Source organism: Malassezia pachydermatis (assembly GCF_001278385.1).
Source record: "Malassezia pachydermatis strain CBS 1879 chromosome Unknown scaffold5, whole genome shotgun sequence".
Classification (NCBI taxonomy): domain Eukaryota; kingdom Fungi; phylum Basidiomycota; class Malasseziomycetes; order Malasseziales; family Malasseziaceae; genus Malassezia; species Malassezia pachydermatis.
In genome coordinates, this window is record NW_017253142.1 from 563551 (window position 1) to 581120 (window position 17570).

Below are 17570 nucleotides of genomic sequence, written 5' to 3' on the forward strand. Positions count from 1 at the left end.
CTGGCTGGTGTTATTTCGCCCCGTCCGACGTAGCACGTGCAGGACGCTGCAGCGCAGCAGGGTGCTGGGCAAGTTCGGTAGGAACACGCGAAAGGGGCGACTTGGAAAGCGCCTGCCGCAGCTCGTAAAAGTGCTCGGCATCGTTCTCGTCGATAAACGTCATGGCACAACCCTTCTTGCCAGCACGGCCCGTACGACCAATACGATGGATGTACGATGGGAAATTCGTCGGGAAATGCACATTGACGACCAACGACACATCCGGCAAATCAATACCACGCGCGCCGATATCTGTGCAACACAATACTTCGTTCCGCCCATCCCGCAACGACTCAATGGACGCTTCACGTTGCGGCTGCGAAAGACCGGAATGGAGCATCGCTACATGCCAGCCAGCACGACGCAAATCGCGGCTGACTACATCGACATGCGCTTTTTGGTTCACAAACACAATCATAGGCGGGGCAAAGCCACTGTCGAGCACTTGCAAGAGCCGCTTCGTACGTTGCTCGTCCGAATCCACAAACTCCACACGCTGCTCCACGGTCCCGACAGCCTGACCAGCTTGGCCGATGACCACAGTGGCAGGGTTTTGCAGATAGGTGCGCGCAATTCGCTCCACCGTCGGCGGCATCGTCGCCGAGTACAGCATCGTCGTACGACCATGCTCAGCCGATGGCAAGCAGGCCAGGATATAGTGCAAGGCATCTTCGTAGTTCATGTCAACCATGCGATCTGCTTCGTCCATGACCAGGAAATGACATTGACTTAACACAAGGGTATGTCGCTCTAAGCAGTCTTGCAAACGACCAGGCGTCGCAATCACAATCTCGGCGCCCTCACTCAGATGGAACGCCTGCTCCGTCAAGTCACGCCCACCGACCAAGGACACAACTTGGCACCCCAGTCGCGAGGCAAATTTGCGCGTCTCGCCCTCAATTTGCTGCGCCAATTCACGTGTAGGCGCAAGAATCAGGGCATGGGGGCCCATGTGCCGCGTATCGTCGTTCATAGGCGGCTGCCGCATGCAATGCGCTAGCATCGGCACGACAAAGGAGGCAGTCTTACCGGAACCCGTCTCTGCAATACCGATCAGGTCACGAGGAAGTAGTCCAATGGGAATGGCCTGCCGCTGAATAGGCGTCGGCTCCCGGTAGCCCATCGTGTCAATCGCCTCCAACACGGCAGAGGGAATAGCTGATTCTTTCCATGAACGTAGCGGATAGGGAATATCGCCACCACCACGTACTTGAATTTGGAAGTCTTCACGGAAGATGCGCCAGTCGCGCGCACGCATTTCCTCCAGCGTCTTCTCGGACCATGGCTTTTCCGCCAACGTAGCTCGCATCCGACTTCGACCACTCTCGCTCCGCTCAGAGCCATCTAGGCCAGCACGTCCACGTAGAACAGCCGAAGATTCAGGTAGAGTGGCCAAGGTAGGGTCACTGGTATCATCCTCTGCGCTCCATTCAAATTGGAAGCGTTTGGCATGAGCGTCGCCTGCGCGGCGCTGTCGTCGCGGTACGGACGAAGGCCGCGTTCCCAGGTATCTCTGCTTGATCAATTGTGCTTCTTTGTGTTCATCTTCACTCTCATGCGCAGGCGAGGACGACGTGGACGCAGTGGACGCCTGCGATTCCCACTCCACACGCGCTCGCTTCAAACGAGCATGTAACGCTGCCTCTTTTTCCTTCTCCGCTTTCTGCTCCGCCTGCTTGTGTGCCTCTCGCTCTCTTTTGCTCACAAACTTAGGCCGCACATCCCCTTGGCCCTGCTGGGCCCGCTGTGCAAGTAGCTCTTGCACCGACAGCGGAGGCATGCTCCAAAGCGTCGTTATGCCCAAGTGGAGGAACGAGGAGGCGGCGTGAGGGAGTACAACAGCCCTTCGAACGTCACGTGGACCAAAACCAGCGTTCTGTCGCTCGAACCTTTCTCGTCGTCGTCCACCTCACGAAATGTTCGGTGTTGCAGCGCTCGTGCCGCGTGTACGCCTGGCGACTCGTGCGTGGCAGCCTGTTCTGCCAAATACGTGGTATGCACGCCCTTCCATGGCGGCTACCTATGCTACGTCCGCCGTGCGCATCGGCAACTTGACACCGGCGCAGCCAAAGAAGAATGTATGTTGGAGATGTAACCACAGTGCTAACGAAAACAGAGTAAGCGTTTGGGTCGTGGTAGCGGTACAGACCGTGGTGGCACGTCTACGCGTGGTCATAAGGGTCAGAAGGCTCGTGCCGGCAACGGCAAGCCCAAACCAGGCTTTGAAGGTGGCCAGACGCCGCTGGTGCGCTTGATTCCCAAGCGAGGCTTTACCAACCCTCATAAGCAGCACTTTGCGCCGCTGAACCTGGACCGTCTACAGTTCTGGATCGATCAGGGCCGTCTGGACCCCAATCAACCTATCACAGCGCGTGAATTGTACGAAAGTCGATGCATTCATAACGTACGCGATGGCGTCAAGTTGATGGGCGATGGTGCGGAGCATCTGCGTACCCCTATCAACATAGTCGTCTCTCGTGCTTCTCGTTCGGCTATTGCTGCCGTGGAGAAGGCGGGTGGCTCCATTGTGTGTCGCTACTACAATGCTACGAGTCTGCGTGCGTTGGTCAAGCCGCACAAGTGGCTCGCCAAGAACTTGCCATTGCCGCATTTCGCTGACCCTGTATCCTACCGTGACCTATTGTGGTACTCGTCGGTGAACAACCGTGGCTACCTGGCGCTGCGTGACCGCCAAGCGTCTGAGCCGGCATCGATGCCCGAGACGTCAGAGACTTCGTCGTCGTCGTCGTAAAACTGGCCTACTAGGCCTTCCGTAGATGTTATGAATATCCTTCGTTCCCCACGCTGGCCTGTATGAGACTGCGCTAGTTTGGTAGCTTGCTGACTAAAATAGGGAGGTATGCGTGCCGGGCTGTCCCAATAGGCATTGAGACCTTGGGGCCCAACTGGCACCCGCGGCACGGAGAATCGACCCATTCAGCTGATTTCTGCTCTACGTTGCATCTCCTCATCCTCTACCAGAATGGCGCGCGATAGACTGGCAGCGATGAGGGCCCAGCAGGCTTCCACGGCCGGTGGCTACACGAGCCCCGACGTTGGTGCCGGCAACAATGGCTATGGTGACCATCTGTACCCGACGCAGCAATCGACTGGTATGCCGTACGCGCCACCCTCCGGTGCGCCGCCCATGACCACCTCGGCGGTCACTTCGACAGGCTACGTCCAGGAGTCGGAGCCTACGGCTAGCCAGACACGCGTGGCCCCCCCAGTGGCTCAGTCTGCGCAGCCGCTGACTGCGATGCCTGAGGCGCACACAGCGGATGCATACGAAATGCAATCGTACGCGCCTGCCTCTGGCGCGGTCGCTGGCGGCAGCATGGGCAACGGCAGCTATGCTATTGACATGCCCTCGGATGTGAAGCCGGCCAACACGTTCTTCGGCCAGATTAGTGTGATCCAGGACACCATTCGTCAGATTGACCTGAATGTGAACCGCATCTCGGAGCTGCACTCGCGCTCGCTCAACAATGTGGGCGAAGCTGCGCAGATGGCAGCCGAACAGGAGCTGAGCAGTGTAGCTCAGCAGACGAGTTCGATGACCAACCAGGTGAAGAACTCGATCAAGGCCCTGGAGGTTGAGGCGAACTCGATCAAGACTGGTACTGCGCCGCCGGAGGGTATTGACCGCAATGTGCGTCTGACACAGATTGGCGCTGCGAAGAACCGTTTCAAGGAGACGATTCTGCGGTACCAGGAGGTCGAGAAGGCCTACCGTACCAAGTACCGCCAGCGCACGGAGCGTCAGCTGCGCATTGTCAAGCCCGATGCGACTCAGGCGGAGATTCAGAGCGCTTTGGATGGTGAGCAGGGCGGTCAGCAGATCTTTGCGCAGGCGCTTATGAGTTCCAATCGTCAGGGCGAGGCTCAGGGTGCGCTGCGTGAAGTGCAGGAGCGTCACAGTGACATTCAACGCATTGAGCGCACCATTACAGAGCTGGCCGCGTTGTTCCAGGAGATGTCAATCCTGGTTGAGCAGCAGGATGAGCAGCTCAACGTGATTAAGGACCATGCCTACCACACCGAGCAGGAGATTCAGGCCGGTCGTCAGCAGACCGACAAGGCGGTAGTGGCCGCTCGTCGCCGCCGGAAGCGCAGGTGGATCTGCTTCTGGCTCCTGGTCATTCTTATCATTATTATTATTGTTGTGGTTGTTGGTGCTGTTTGCGGTAGCGGCGTGTGCAAGGCCGGCAACAACTAGTCCATAGGGCTTCGTTAATTGTACGCACCTATAGCGGTGATTTGTTGTAATCTGAAAATAGGTCGAATTTGGTTCTCCACATAAAACAGTGTCCGAGCAGGTTAACTTTCTTGTACCATGGATCCATGCTCGGCCGTTTGCGTTACTTGGATGGAACAACTTGGATGTACGTGTTTCGGTACTCACACACAGGTCGCTGGTCATGCGATTGCTGTACATGCTTTGACGCTTGCCACTGCTGCGATAAATCGTGGAAAGGCGATGTGGGCTTGCCTGTAGATGACTACAAGCGGGAAGCCGAAGAGCGAGCCATGCAAGATGGTATGCGCAAGAAATCAATCGACCTAGAGCAAGGACAGGCGTACCCACCAGCCCAGACCATGGCGGTCCCAACAGGCACAGCACCTCCTGATAAACTATTCACGGCCACCATGTAATTTACTTCTATGTGCTACATCACCGGCAACTATCATTCTGCAGTTACAAGAGAACAGGGACCCCATTTTTGCATCACACGAAGTGTGTATATGTGCGGGTGTATGCCTTCTCACATATTGTATATAGACCCATCGCCCCTTGTACCATCACTACCAGCTCGCGCTGCTATGCAAGTAACGGGACCGTACGCCTCTATCTCCACGTGTTTACGTCTACAGTACGTGCTGTGCTTCTTTTGGGTTCCAGTTGCGTTCCTCTGTGGCCTATCTCATCCCCTGCACATAGTTTGTGTTGCTAATTTTAGCGCGGCCAGTGTATATGTGGAGGTGCACATATACACCGAGCGCGCCATTTGCATCGTGGAGATAGTACCTGGACGGAGATCGCAAGCGTCGTCGCGCGATGTAGAGTCGTTCCTACCATTGCTAGTCAACGAACCCTGTAGGTAGAGAATGTAGTCAAAATGGTCGTACTCTCCAATGTGGAGACCACTCCACCGCGCCCTTTTCATCCTGCCACTATCACCATGGAGGCGTGCCTGGATTTTCTATGCCCTTGTCTGACATTTTTCTCCCGTATGTATTGACTTTGTCTTATACCAGGACGATCACATGATGCGAGGCCTGCGTCTGAAAATACACGACCTATCGAATCAGGACGTATCTCAACTGACCAACACTCCGATATCCCCCCACGGAAACTGTCCTATCATTCATACTAATACACCGTGACATACAGCTGTGGGATCCGCTGTGGGCCACTGGACGACAAAGACATCCACAACATGCCGAAGGAGGCGACCTGTTAATGAGAGCGTAGATACGCGAGCGATGGATTCCACATAGATCATACGTGGGGCTGGGCATCCACATATCTTCGTCGTTAGTGCGTGGTGATACCTACTCTTGCACACCATACTGCCACAACCAAAGGCACGCAGGTAGCTGGTCCATTCATCAGCAAGATATCTGCACAGGCACGATCTGTATAGCCATGCAGGTAGGGCGCAAACCCTATGTACCATACCGCATACGCCATGCTACGCAGGACGGACCAAGGCGTGGAGGTCCACGTCTGCCCGACGTTGCGCGCACGCGGCAGAACCATCCCTTGCCACGGATGCTGCGATGCCAAAGCATCGGAAAGGACCGTACTCGCCTTTTCTAGGCTCATTTTATCGCCCGACGACGCCATACAGACCAGGGGGCCATACTCGTTACGCGGTAGCGCTTGGAGAAGCGATAGCATTTCCATTGTATGTCCCCCTGAACCCAACATTGCCGCGACACTGATTTGACCTTGTGGCCGTGGATGTGATCCATTACGTCGCACCATAAAGAGGCGGACGCATACGAGCAGCACCACAAGGCCGGTCACCAGCAGCAGCCCTCGCAGCATGTGTCAGGGCCCAATCTGTGTGGAGGGAAGCAACAGGGGGCACGTCACGCGCGTGTGTCGTACGTAGCACGGCCATGGCACGAGCGCAAGCGGGGCGCCATTGTGGCCCTACGGACGCGTCGATACGGCCAGCTATGACACCGCCACCACGACAAAGGCCCCAACGGAATCCGCAGTTTTCTACCGCTTCGCGGTTGATTGTCTTACGCGAGCCCTCGGCCCGGCCGGCGCCTGTGCATAAGGATGAATCACTCGGGCTCTCGTCATCCCAGACGGACGAGACGTTGGAATGGGGCACCCATGCTGTTACGCCGAACGATCTCCTGCCAACATCCACCGCGGAAACCTCCGCATTCCACGCACGTAGCCACGCTTTGCACGCCTCGCTTCAAGGCGAGTACGAACAACGCTCACACTGGCATCGATCTCGGCAGCAAACGAATAGCCGCACGGCCTTACTACCGCTTCCTACGCCGCCATCGTCTCCACCTATCTCCATCCGCCCACCGGCGTTTTTCCAGGCCTGTTTTGCTACGCCGCCCAAACACAATGACACTACCCACGAAGACGCTCCTGAGGCCATAGCGCACGCATCGTCGACGCCTGCCCACGAAACGACTGTGTCAGTTTTTCCTGTGGCCAGCGCTGTCCCACCGCCGCCCTCACCTACGTCATCGCTTCGATCCCTCTCACCGGAGAGTGAGCTTGCAGCGCTACCTGCTCGTCCTCCTGCGCCCCCCTCTACCTTTGCCTCGAGTGTACGCATTCACGGCTGGCACCGTGTCGGATCTCTTGCACGTGGATGGATTGTCTACGACTTGCAAGTTACTACTTCGTCGGTACGTTTTGTATGACTCACAAATCACAGGGCCCTACTATTTCTGTGCACAAACGATACAGCGACTTTTGTACATTGGCCGACGAGCTCCGTCGCGAAGCGCCAGCTTACGCCGCACACTTACCACTGCTACCGCCTCAGCATGTGGGGCTGTGGCACAGGTACCATCCGTCATTCCTCGAGGAGCGTCGACGGGCACTACAGCACTGGCTCGCCCAAACGTTGCTGGACCGACGGTGGGGGCAAACACAGGCCTATAAGGATTGGATTCTTGCGAGGTAATCTACGATGCCTACGAGGACTTCGAGAGCAATTTCAGCATCGCTGCCCCGACTTGATTTGCTTCCGCAAGACGTGGCTCGAAAAAGGCGCGCGTGGCCTCAAAGCGGCGTCGGTACAGTTCGAAGTTGCCGAACTGCACAGCCTGGGACCACCCACGGCTCGCCACGACAAACTCCAAGTCGTCGGACCGGAAACTACTATCGTACACGGCAGCGCGGCACGCTGCCAGTACACGTTCTGGCGAGCTAAACAAGTACTGCGTCACGCCGATCCACATACGGAAGACGGGTGTGGCTGCCAGCTCTAGGTGGCGATACGGATCGATGCCCAGCACATGCCAGCAATCGACAATGGCCAAGAGCGACAAGTGCGAGTTGGGTGGGGGTGTGAGTGCGTCTGCGCCATGATGCTGCGACGATATATGACTTGCCTGCTGCGCCAGGCCGGCAAACTGCTGCAGCAGTTCATCGTTCATAAGCATGGGGCGTTTTCCAGGACCGTCTTCCGCGTACTCGTCGTCGCGCCAGCCAAACACGCCACGTCGAGCGGCAAAGACACGCTGGACCAGCGCATCATAATCACCTGCCAGCATGAGCTTGAACAGGAGCGAGGCACTGGTGGCAAACTGTGTCACTTGGACTGTTGCCTGGGGATTGAGGAGCGCCAGGCCAGCGTATACGTGCCATTTGGCGCCGTATATGCGCAGGCACAAGTAAATTTTGACCGTCTCCACCCCGCCCGGGTGCCGTCCTGTTTCCCACGGGTAGTCTTTTGATTGACTCCATGCCGTGCCCATCGTTAGGAAGGCGGCATGCGTCACAGCTTGGGTATTGGCCGTCACAGTATCGTGTTCTTCGTAGCTCATGTAGACGTAACGTGATTGGAGGCATGACAGAATGCGTTCGACGAGGCGCACCTTATCGTCTGGCGCACGGTGTTGGATCAGGACGAGTGGCTGGTCTTTGGTATCGACGTTCGGGCCATGCAGCGAGTGGCATGATACAATGTACACGTCGTCAGGCAGGTACGCTTCGAACGCCGCCTTTTCTGGCGCCTTGACACTTGTCTGGCCAGCGACGATGGCGCCGACCTTGGTCGATGGGCCATACTCAGCCACGACGCGGTGAATGTTCCCTGCCTCGACCGAGTATACGATAAAGTCGCTGGTACGCGCTACATGGTGACCATCTTTCATCACTGTGAGACCCGTCTGCGCAAGCTCTGTGCGCAACGCCTCATACTTCTCCGGGACGTCGCAGACATTCACATGTTTCCACCCTGCCTCCATAAAGCGACGTGCGTACAGGCGACCCATATCGCCCATGCCTATGAGGCCGATATGCAAGTGCGCTTTCTCCTCGTCGGTCGCCATGGCGTATGTGTGGAGTGAGAGGGCCGCCGACGCTGCTGCTGCCTCCACGCTGAAAGTCCGTGGGTCCTGTGGCGTTCACACCTCCACTACGCTCAACGATGCTGGCGGCCTACACGAGTCGCTCTGTGCGCGCTGTGCGATGGCAGCCCCTGCGTATGATGTCATCGCGTCTCCTATCTACCATGCAGCGTGATCCAGACTCTGAGACAGGACTGTATTATCATGCGATCTCGCCACGGACATGGGCCGTGTCGTTTCTGCCGACGCCGCCTGTGTCGCCCCACCATGTGGCGGTGGTGGGCACTCTCGAGACGAGTGCCGAGCATGAGGACCCGGCCTCGTTCTTGCGTGCACACCCTGACGATGTGCGTATGAACGCTGCGTTCTGGACCGCCTTGCATGATGTGTTGCGTGCACAAATTCCCAAAGACGAACAGCTCGATACCGAAGCGCACGTCCGGCAGGACGGGTGGGCGCACTTGTGCGATGCCCGCGACGTTGCCATGCCGGGGCGCGTTGCGTCGCCAGATGACATTTTCGGATCGGTCGCCTTCACACAGGGTCGTCTCGATCCGTCGACGTACGAGCCCAATGCCATGTACCGTTTCTGTGTGAAGCCGCTAGGCCCTATGAAACTGCCTGCCTCATGGCGCAAGGCACTGCATGCCTACGTCGCAGACCGTACCTAATTTACAAACCAAACTCAGTGTGCTGCGCTGCCAGTCGCCGCATGTGTTGATCACACTCTGCCATGCCATAGTCACGTTGCGCAGCACCACGTAGGACGAGGAATGTATGCGACGCTGCATCCGCGGCCGTTCGTGACGCAATCCAGAACTGTCGTCGCTCTGCGCGGGCCAGCGTGCTGGTCACTTGGTGCTTCTGCATCCAGTGCTGGGCCTGCAGCAGCTGCGCTTCCATGCTGGCTGTGAGCGGCTCCGGACTTCGAAGCGCATTTTGCGCTGTGGCTGTCGGGGTATCCACGTGGAGGTACGGCCGCTCCGCTTGGGCCGCCTCTGTGTGCTGGGCTTTGCGCTGCACGTCGTTGAGCACGCGTTGTACACGACGCATCCATTCCCATGTCGGTGCCCGCCATGTATCCTGTTCGTCGTCCGTAATCGGTGTACGCCATACGAGCACGGCCGTAAGCAGCTGTCGCGTCATGTAGGCCACTTGGATAGGGTACGTCGATAGAGCCGCCGGCGTTGCCGCTGTCAATGGCACATCGTCTTGTCCCCCTACATGCAACGTCATGCGATGCCATGGAGCCGGCGTCTCTGGGCCCCATCCGTCCAGTGCATAGTCATGCGACGTACTCGGCGGCACAGCACTCGGGCGCCATGATGTGTACCAAGCAGGCGCAGCTGTCGTACTAGTCGACGTGGAAGAAGAGGCTGCAAGCCGATGCGGCGTCGTCGGCGCTGATCTGCGTCCCGTTGACAGGGCCTTGTACGCCTGCGATATGCCCTGCAACTGTTGTGCTGCATCCTCTTTGCGTGTCGACGCTGTGGGGTCTTTGGATGCGACAGTTGTGGTCACGGTCGCCGTAGCAGGTACGGTCGGGACAGGCTCACTCTCGCCTAGCGCTTCCTCCAATCGCGCATGGAATGCATGCAAGGTCGTGGTGGCTGCAGGCGACTGATCTGCTGAGGGCGAGGTGTGTGTAGGTACCTGGGGTGTCGGCGTCGTCGGCAACCTAGGCGATGGCGACACGTCCTCGTCCTCCTCGTCCTCCTTGCCCTCCTCGTCTCTTTGCTGGGACCTAGATTCTTCCGCTAGGACATCGGTAGAGCGAGGCGCTCTTGCCTCTCTCATACCTGGACGAGAGAGCGAACTGGTACTCTGCTCCAACGGCGTGGCTGACGATGACGACGATGACGACGACGTAGTGCGGGGCCACAACGAGTCCAAGGACCATTGCCCGAGCCAGTCGCCCATGTATGGTAGCTCCGGCCATATGCTGGTCGTGGATACGTCCATGTCTGACGAGATGTCAGGGTCCCTACCCCTCTCGTCTCGATGCGTCGGCGGCGCTTTTGCAAACGCTGTAGCTGCCTTGGCTCGCGCTGTATCGAGCCCCAGCAGACGCGACAGGATATACCGTGCGATGGTACGTCGTTCATGAGGGGAGAGTTTTTCATCGTCTTGGTGAGGCGAGTGTGCCATAGGCCATACCAGCTGATCATCGTAGAGCAACATCATATCCCAAGGCGCTGGCGTCTCCATAGCCTGACTCGCATGCATGAACCATGCGAGAGACTGTGCTATATCATCGTATGTTAGGCCAGGGTACGATGCGAGGACTGGCATCGTCTCTACGACCAAGCCTGAGGGCGTAGTGGCGGGCGGCGACGCATGCAGCGTCGGCGCATACTGCCCTTCGACATCCCACGTCCATACCCATTTAGAGAAGTAGCGTTCCAAAGCAGATTCCAACGAAGCGCGCCCCTGTGTACACAGCAACGTATAAGGCGTATCGTACTCTAGCTGGGGAGGTCAGTCACCTCGTACATACACGCCATCCCTGCCACGCATCAAGCATTTGCTGAAGCATCCACGTATCGACAATGCGGGCATGGGCCGTCGTAGCTGTGGTCGGATCAATCCACTGGGCGAGGGCAATGCTCTGTGGTTAGTAGGCATAGACATACCGTGTACATCCACAGATCCGGCAGCACTTCCAACAGGTACATGCGCCTTGTCGCTAAAGCAATGGCTAACGAGCGCAAGTTGGTCGTGGGGAGCGTATGAATATGCTGGTGCATCGACGCAGTAAAGTCGATGAGGGCATTGGCCATCGCTACCTGTCGCGTCATCTGCCCATGCGAGACGGCGCCTTCCGTGCTTGTGTACATCAACAGCTGCCCGACCAAACGCTCTGGGTCCTCTGCCTCTTTGTGCTCGGTCCAGCGGGGCGAGAATATCATTACATACTGTACATGTGCGGGCTTGTATACCGGTGGGGGGTCACTGGGCTCCGCCCACGCCTGCCGCAGACGCTGCCGAAACGCATCCGCGACGTGCATGGCGCACGCAGGGAAGGGCGGAGCGACCAGGACGATGGCCCCTGCGTCGCTACGTAGCACGTGATGCCGCACGCGGCGCCGGTGGTTCGGACCTCGGCCTTCGATGATAGTATTGGGCGCGCGACGCACGCATCGGGAGTGGTCGCGAGCCGACGAGCGGCGCTAGGTAGCGCTGAGCCCACGCTCCCCAGCATGCTGGGAAGGAGAGGCGGGAGAGCGAGCCTAGGTGCCCCCATGACGCACTGTAGCATCGTGAAGCTGCCATACCCAGAAGGACAGACACACACGACGCATAGTCTTGCGCCAATGCCAGCTGGTGGTTAGTTCGGCCTGTCACTCGACGTACCGCTACCATAGGTGCGCCCACCAATGCGCGGTGTGTCACTTCCATGTCACCCACGCGGATTGTCCATAGCGGGGGCACGAGGCGGTAGTACTGCAAGGCCAGCGCTGCCACGACGCCAAAAGGGCCGGCTGGTAGGTAGCCCATAGACAGGCGCTCGTCCTCTTTGATCCAGGCAAGCCAGGGTGGCGTGTAGCGTATCGCATAGACCGTGCAAGCGGCCCATGCCAGGGACAAGAGGGTGTGTAGGCACATCATCAGCAGACCGAAGACCTGCGCACCGTCAGCGGATGTGCGAACGTACTGCAAACTTTCTCGATCCCATAGCGCGCTCTACATCGCGGCCTGCATAGTGCAAGAGCAAGAGCATTAGGAACATCTCGGCACTGTTGGTGCTCACGATATGATACACACAGGCTTGCCAGTATTGGTGGTACACTGTCATATGTGGCACGAAACGGAAGGGGATGTACACTTTCAAGTCGAGCAGAGATACAGTGAGCGAAGCTAGTGCTATGACCACAATGGTCGCTGCCGTCTAAGCAGCCTCGCTGCACGTACCTTTGGTCAGCGGTGCATGAGCAAACCCAGCCACCATGATGGTGGCGTATGATGTGGAGGCGACACACACCCAGCGACGTCGCTACCTCATCGCGCAGGTAGGCGTACTCACTCGCGCTTCATTAAGTCTACGTTCCCGCCTAGCCTACTTATAGCAACGACTGCTTCGCCAACGTCCATGTCGCAGCGAATGCCATCATCAATGAGCTGGAGACCATCATAGCCCGTGGGCCGGACGTGCAGCGGAACAAGGCGCCGCTGAGTGCGCCTGAAGCCAGGCTGCCATAGATATCGTGGACGCCACGAACGGCGTCGATCGTTGCGTCAAAGATGTTGTATGTAAGCGCAATTACGCCAGCGCTGTTACCGATAAACGTGCCGCGGCGGCTCACCTGGTTGAGCACGGCGTTCATGCGCAGACGGAATGTGGGCGACTCAATGCCAAGGGGGCGTGTCATGCCCTCACGCAGGCCCATGAGGCCACCGACCATGAGGCCACCGAGGTACGTGGTACCTGTGCCGTAACACAAGTCATCGCTCCAGCCACGCGAAGGCAGCGCTGTCCGAGCGCCCTCGATCGAGTTGGGCCTGTCGTCTTCAATGTCCAGGTACTCCAAGTCGTCCTTGATATTCGCGAAAGGGTGCAATTTCGCCGGGTCGAGTGCGGTATGGCGCAGCAGTGCAGCCGCTGTCGGTGCCTCTTCGGCGCCAGGGGCTGGGGCACTCGCGCTCTGCTTTTCAAACGCGTGTGAGCGCAAGTAGTCCGTTGGGTTGTTATCAAGTGGCTCCGTCGTTGTCGTCGTCACCGGCTGCGCAGGCGCGACGACCGGCGTAGCGCTTTCCTTGTTTGAGCTAAACGGCCACATTCCGTGTCAGTGGCGGCGACGTCACGAAGAAGAAGAAGCCGCCATGAACCTCGCGGCGGAGCGTACGACGACGCAATGTCACGTGCTCCAGCGAAGAAAGAAGCCACGACGGCCGGCCCCCGTCGCTCCACAGGACCATGTCGATGTTGGGTTTCCGCGCGATGCGCACAGCGTCGTTGCGCATCGCGACGCCAGTGCCATCGGCTCTTCTTACACCACACACCACACGTCCTTCACTTGCAGCCTGGCAAGCATCGGCGCTCCCCACGTTTACGTTTGGTGGTGCGATCCAAACTCGTAACTCGGCGAAGCGCGGTGGTGGTACGACGAAGAACAACCGCAACAGTGCAGGTCGTCGTCTCGGTGTAAAGAAGCCCGGCTCCACCACTGTCAATGCCGGTAACATTATCGTGCGGCAGCGCGGCACGTCCTGGCATGCTGGCGAGCATGTGCGTATGGGCCGCGACCACACGCTCTATGCGACAGTGCCAGGCTTTGTGCGTTTCTACAAGCCTCAGAAGCACACGACGGCCAAGTCGCCTGTCCCGCCGATGGGAACCCTGCCTCTGCGTCTGCCGCAGCGCAAAGTCATTGAGGCGCACGCGCCTGAAGCCGTGCGGCCTCACCCGTCGTCAGCCAAGCGTGAGCGTCGGTATGTCGGCGTCGTGCTGCATCGCGACGAGCAACTGCCACGCCCGGCCGGCTCGCCACGCTCGCGGCTGTTTGATAAGGTCGATCTGAACGCGCTGGAGCGTGAGAAGGATCTGTTGCGACGTGGCCTGGAACCCCTCGCGATGGACCCATCCTTGACCGCTGACGCTTAATCTGACGACCATACCCCGCTGCACGTCTATAGATGCGACGGTAGCCTGATATATTTGTTTCGTATGATGTGCGTGGGTATATAGCTAGCTACGGGACGCCGCTCCCACCGTCGGAGGCGCCCTCTGTGTCCGTGGTGGTGGTGGCGGCGCTGTCGACTCCTCGACAGAGAGTCTCGCTCGCATCAGCGCATGCAGACGCTCGTCATCCTCATCGCTCTCGCCATCCAAATCGATACCACCACCCTCGCTATCGTCGACGGGGCGTGGAAAACGCACTGGCGCGAGGGACGGGAGGACCATGATCGGCCCTCGCTGCACGTCGTCGTCCGTGTCGTGTCCGCGGCGTTGATCCGGGACGAGGTCGCCATTGGGATCGGGCACCGCTTCGCCCTTCATGCGCGCGGCTTTGAAGCGCGATACGTGGGGCTGCGACGTGGGATGGCCATCGTCGCCGACCGACGCCGACAGCGGCGCAATGCCATACGTCTCCGCATTGTCGTCGTGCGGATCCTCCGCTACCGACGAGGGCGTGGATGCCAACCGCGCCTTGGCCTCGGCATACGCGCGCGCTAGGTCGTCGTTCCAGTACGCGTCGTCCGGGTGGCCTTGCATAGCTGGTTTGAGGGCTTCCACGTCGGTTGGCGTATAGTCGTCGTCGCTGTCCCATAGTGCGTCGTCGTCGTCTTGCCACGTATCGACGTCGCCCTCATCATCGTCGTCCATCGCCATGTACGTCTCGTCCCAGGCCGCCTCCTCGTTCTCGTCGTCCTCATCGCGATGCACGACGTGCGCATCTTCGTCCTCTTCCATCCGCTCTTCTGCTTCGTACGCGGTCTCCGTGTCGGTGGGGAACACTTCATCGCCGCCAAACCGCACGCGACGTGGCCGTGCAGGGGCCGCCTCCTCCTCGTCGTTGTCCACGTCGCGCGCTGCCGCACGCTGCGCCAGCTTCTCTGCATACGCTTTGGTCGGTCGTGCATGAGGTATACGGGCCCCCTGCAGCTGCGACGCTTGGGCATCGTCTTTCCGTCCGGCCCTTTCGATCGCCGAAATGCCGTGCGAAATGCTGGGCGCCGAGGGACGTGCCTCGTCCTCGGCCTTCATGGCCCTTTGCCGCTGCTTAAACGCACTGGCTTTGCGCTTGCCGGGCGTCCGTATGGTCGTAGGCTCGGCGGTCGACCGTTCCTCGATGGTGTCCTTGACCGCGGGTCCTGCGGGCGTCGCATGCTCCTCGTCGTCAGGCACGACTTTCTGCACGATGCGGGGCTGCGACGCTTCCATATCAGCAAAGATTCGCTCGGCATTGGGATGCCCACGAATCACCTCAGGCCCTAGCAGCTCGACAATGCGCGCCGCCTCTTCTTGTACACCTGCATCTTCCGGGTCCATACCGAGCGGCACAGCTTTGCGCTTGGTCGCAGGTGCTTCTACGTTCGTAGTAGTTTCCTCGGACGGCTCGACGATGCGGACATGCTTTTTGGTGCGCTGCGTCGTATCTTGCGCCTGCGTGGCAGCGGCGTTCTGCAAGAAGCCACGGCGAAGAGTAAGAGGTGACTTGGCTTTCTGTGCTTCGGCTGCCGCTGCCTCTTCTGCCTGTCGCTCTGCTGCTTCTTCTTGCTCCAACTCGTCGAACACCGACGACATCCATTGACGTCGCTCTTCTCCTTGCAGGGTCGGATCAAAGGGCTCGACGTGACCTGGCGTGCGGCCCAGGACATTGCCTGTCGGGCGCGGGAGTCCATGCCCGCTTAGGTCAGGGGTTTGCGGCGGTGAATCCGGCAACGCTTCCAACGGATCAACGAACGGCAACCCTTCTTCGTTCAGCACTTGGTTCTCATCCGTGAGTTCCGTGCCGTTCTCAGCGCCGTCGCCCTGGAACACGCCACGAAGGGATGACTCAAAGGACTGCCGCATTTGCGCGCTGAACGCGTGCTTTAGTTCGTCCATACGCTGCTCCAACTGCCGGATCTGCGTGTTCACCTTCGCTAGAGCCTCGGTATGCGATGTCGATGTCGTAAGCGCCGCGCGATCTTCCGGATGCAACGATGTCGTATCCCATGGCGCAGGTGTCGCCTTTAGGGTACGTAGCGCACGCAGGCGCTCTAAACATGCGCGGGCTAGTACTATGGCATCGTCCGGGGCCGCCTGCGCAGCCTCCGTGTGTGTCATGCCGCCGCCTTTACACGCCACGGAAACGAGGAGGAGGGCCTACGCCGACGCACCTGACCTCCACGCGCTTGGGTGCCAAGTCACGCGCCCCGCACGGGCGATCGATCAAAGTGGCGTCGTCCCTCCTTGTACGTTCCCCACGTTTTGTCATCATCATGGCACCCAAAATGAACCCAAAGGCTGTCGCCGGCCGCGCTCGTAAGGCCGAGGCGGCAGAACGCAAGGCGGCCGAAGCTGCCGCGAAGGCGGAAGAGGCCGAGGCAGCGAAGTGGGAGCAAGGTGCTCGCGGTAAGTCGGCCGCGGACCTGCGTAACGAGAAGGCGGCTGAAAAGGCCCGCAAGAAAGCCGAGTTGCAGCGTCTGGCCGAAGAGGACGAGGCCAGCACCCCTGGAAAGCGATCCAATGGCACGGACAAGAGTGCGAAGAACAAGGGCAAGAGTACGAGTAAGAGTAGTAGTGGTGGTGGTGGTGGCAGCGGCGCCAAGAACCATCACGAGCTAGATGACCTCGATATGCAGATTGCGGCCCTCAATGCTACTAGTCTGGACGATGCCCTGGATGCGATGGAGCTTGTGAATGCACGCACCGACAAGGCAGGCCGTGGCGCAGCAGCCGGCAGTATCGAGAAGCATCCTGAACGTCGTTTCAAGGCGGCTTTCGAGGCGTACAAGGAGCGCGAACTGCCGATTCTCAAGCAGGACCACCCCGGCCTGCGTCTGCAACAGTACAACGACTTGCTGTACAAGCAGTTCCAAAAGTCGAAGGAAAATCCGTTCAACCAGGTGCATGTGTCGTTCAATGCTTCCAAAGAAGAAAAATTGGCGGTTCTCCAGGCCAAGCGCGATGCAACCGCCGAGCGTCTGGCAGCTTAAGGCATCTAATATATCCTTGCCAACCATTGTACAGCTAGCTCATGCGCCTTCTCCCGCACCATAGTGTGAAACGATTTTTTTTGTCTACCTACATCTGACAAGCGATACATAGATGTACCAACCCTAGGTTGTGACCCATCAGGACATGGCCGCATAGCAGCTCTCCTCTAGGCCATGAAATTAGGGTGGTCTTCGCACCATGCACCACATCGTACTGGCACTGCCCCGTTACTACGGTCGCTTTCAAATCGCTCAGACTCAACCAGGTAGACCTGCGCCAATACAGGGCGATCAATACCCAGGTTTTGTCCTGCAAACGCCAA

At 58.7% G+C, this 17570-nt stretch overlaps 12 protein-coding genes across 12 annotated transcripts; 6 read left to right on the forward strand and 6 right to left on the reverse strand.

The window, feature by feature from the left end:
- Nucleotides 1–10: 10 nt before the first annotated feature.
- Malapachy_1992 (pre-mrna-splicing atp-dependent rna helicase prp28) lies at nucleotides 11–1819 on the reverse strand (the record flags this gene model as incomplete). The annotated part of the gene is made up of 1 exon (XM_018136487.1): nucleotides 11–1819. The coding sequence occupies one exon, from the start codon at nucleotides 1817–1819 to the stop codon at nucleotides 11–13; it is 1809 nt and encodes a 602-aa protein (XP_017991477.1).
- Nucleotides 1820–2048: 229 nt separating this feature from the next.
- On the forward strand, nucleotides 2049–2791 carry Malapachy_1968 (ribosomal protein l15; the record flags this gene model as incomplete). Its single annotated transcript, XM_018136464.1, has 2 exons — nucleotides 2049–2117; nucleotides 2156–2791. 2 exons carry the CDS (start codon nucleotides 2049–2051, stop codon nucleotides 2789–2791), a joined length of 705 nt encoding a protein of 234 aa, XP_017991384.1.
- Nucleotides 2792–3046: 255 nt separating this feature from the next.
- On the forward strand, nucleotides 3047–4258 carry Malapachy_1981 (sso1-syntaxin-related protein; the record flags this gene model as incomplete). The annotated part of the gene is made up of 1 exon (XM_018136476.1): nucleotides 3047–4258. One exon carries the CDS (start codon nucleotides 3047–3049, stop codon nucleotides 4256–4258), a length of 1212 nt encoding a protein of 403 aa, XP_017991220.1.
- A 1102-nt stretch (nucleotides 4259–5360) lies between these two features.
- Nucleotides 5361–5974, reverse strand: Malapachy_2008 (hypothetical protein; the record flags this gene model as incomplete). The annotated part of the gene is made up of 3 exons (XM_018136503.1): nucleotides 5361–5396; nucleotides 5433–5570; nucleotides 5600–5974. 3 exons carry the CDS (start codon nucleotides 5972–5974, stop codon nucleotides 5361–5363), a joined length of 549 nt encoding a protein of 182 aa, XP_017991310.1.
- A 254-nt stretch (nucleotides 5975–6228) lies between these two features.
- Malapachy_2018 (phox-like protein) lies at nucleotides 6229–7214 on the forward strand (the record flags this gene model as incomplete). Its single annotated transcript, XM_018136513.1, has 2 exons — nucleotides 6229–6933; nucleotides 6963–7214. The coding sequence occupies 2 exons, from the start codon at nucleotides 6229–6231 to the stop codon at nucleotides 7212–7214; spliced, it is 957 nt and encodes a 318-aa protein (XP_017991281.1).
- Nucleotides 7215–7224: 10 nt separating this feature from the next.
- On the reverse strand, nucleotides 7225–8586 carry Malapachy_1987 (prephenate dehydrogenase; the record flags this gene model as incomplete). The annotated part of the gene is made up of 1 exon (XM_018136482.1): nucleotides 7225–8586. One exon carries the CDS (start codon nucleotides 8584–8586, stop codon nucleotides 7225–7227), a length of 1362 nt encoding a protein of 453 aa, XP_017991243.1.
- Nucleotides 8587–8684: 98 nt separating this feature from the next.
- Nucleotides 8685–9275, forward strand: Malapachy_2022 (hypothetical protein; the record flags this gene model as incomplete). Its single annotated transcript, XM_018136517.1, has 1 exon — nucleotides 8685–9275. One exon carries the CDS (start codon nucleotides 8685–8687, stop codon nucleotides 9273–9275), a length of 591 nt encoding a protein of 196 aa, XP_017991253.1.
- Nucleotide 9276: 1 nt separating this feature from the next.
- Nucleotides 9277–12553, reverse strand: Malapachy_2028 (hypothetical protein; the record flags this gene model as incomplete). Its single annotated transcript, XM_018136523.1, has 7 exons — nucleotides 9277–11073; nucleotides 11102–11212; nucleotides 11238–11653; nucleotides 11856–11925; nucleotides 11959–12228; nucleotides 12260–12486; nucleotides 12517–12553. The coding sequence occupies 7 exons, from the start codon at nucleotides 12551–12553 to the stop codon at nucleotides 9277–9279; spliced, it is 2928 nt and encodes a 975-aa protein (XP_017991256.1).
- A 112-nt stretch (nucleotides 12554–12665) lies between these two features.
- On the reverse strand, nucleotides 12666–13382 carry Malapachy_1996 (tim17-domain-containing protein; the record flags this gene model as incomplete). Its single annotated transcript, XM_018136491.1, has 1 exon — nucleotides 12666–13382. The coding sequence occupies one exon, from the start codon at nucleotides 13380–13382 to the stop codon at nucleotides 12666–12668; it is 717 nt and encodes a 238-aa protein (XP_017991479.1).
- A 137-nt stretch (nucleotides 13383–13519) lies between these two features.
- Malapachy_1983 (mrp7-mitochondrial ribosomal large subunit) lies at nucleotides 13520–14206 on the forward strand (the record flags this gene model as incomplete). The annotated part of the gene is made up of 1 exon (XM_018136478.1): nucleotides 13520–14206. One exon carries the CDS (start codon nucleotides 13520–13522, stop codon nucleotides 14204–14206), a length of 687 nt encoding a protein of 228 aa, XP_017991254.1.
- An 84-nt stretch (nucleotides 14207–14290) lies between these two features.
- Malapachy_2031 (hypothetical protein) lies at nucleotides 14291–16375 on the reverse strand (the record flags this gene model as incomplete). The annotated part of the gene is made up of 1 exon (XM_018136526.1): nucleotides 14291–16375. The coding sequence occupies one exon, from the start codon at nucleotides 16373–16375 to the stop codon at nucleotides 14291–14293; it is 2085 nt and encodes a 694-aa protein (XP_017991229.1).
- A 155-nt stretch (nucleotides 16376–16530) lies between these two features.
- Malapachy_1966 (hypothetical protein) lies at nucleotides 16531–17247 on the forward strand (the record flags this gene model as incomplete). The annotated part of the gene is made up of 1 exon (XM_018136462.1): nucleotides 16531–17247. The coding sequence occupies one exon, from the start codon at nucleotides 16531–16533 to the stop codon at nucleotides 17245–17247; it is 717 nt and encodes a 238-aa protein (XP_017991391.1).
- Nucleotides 17248–17570: the final 323 nt, after the last annotated feature.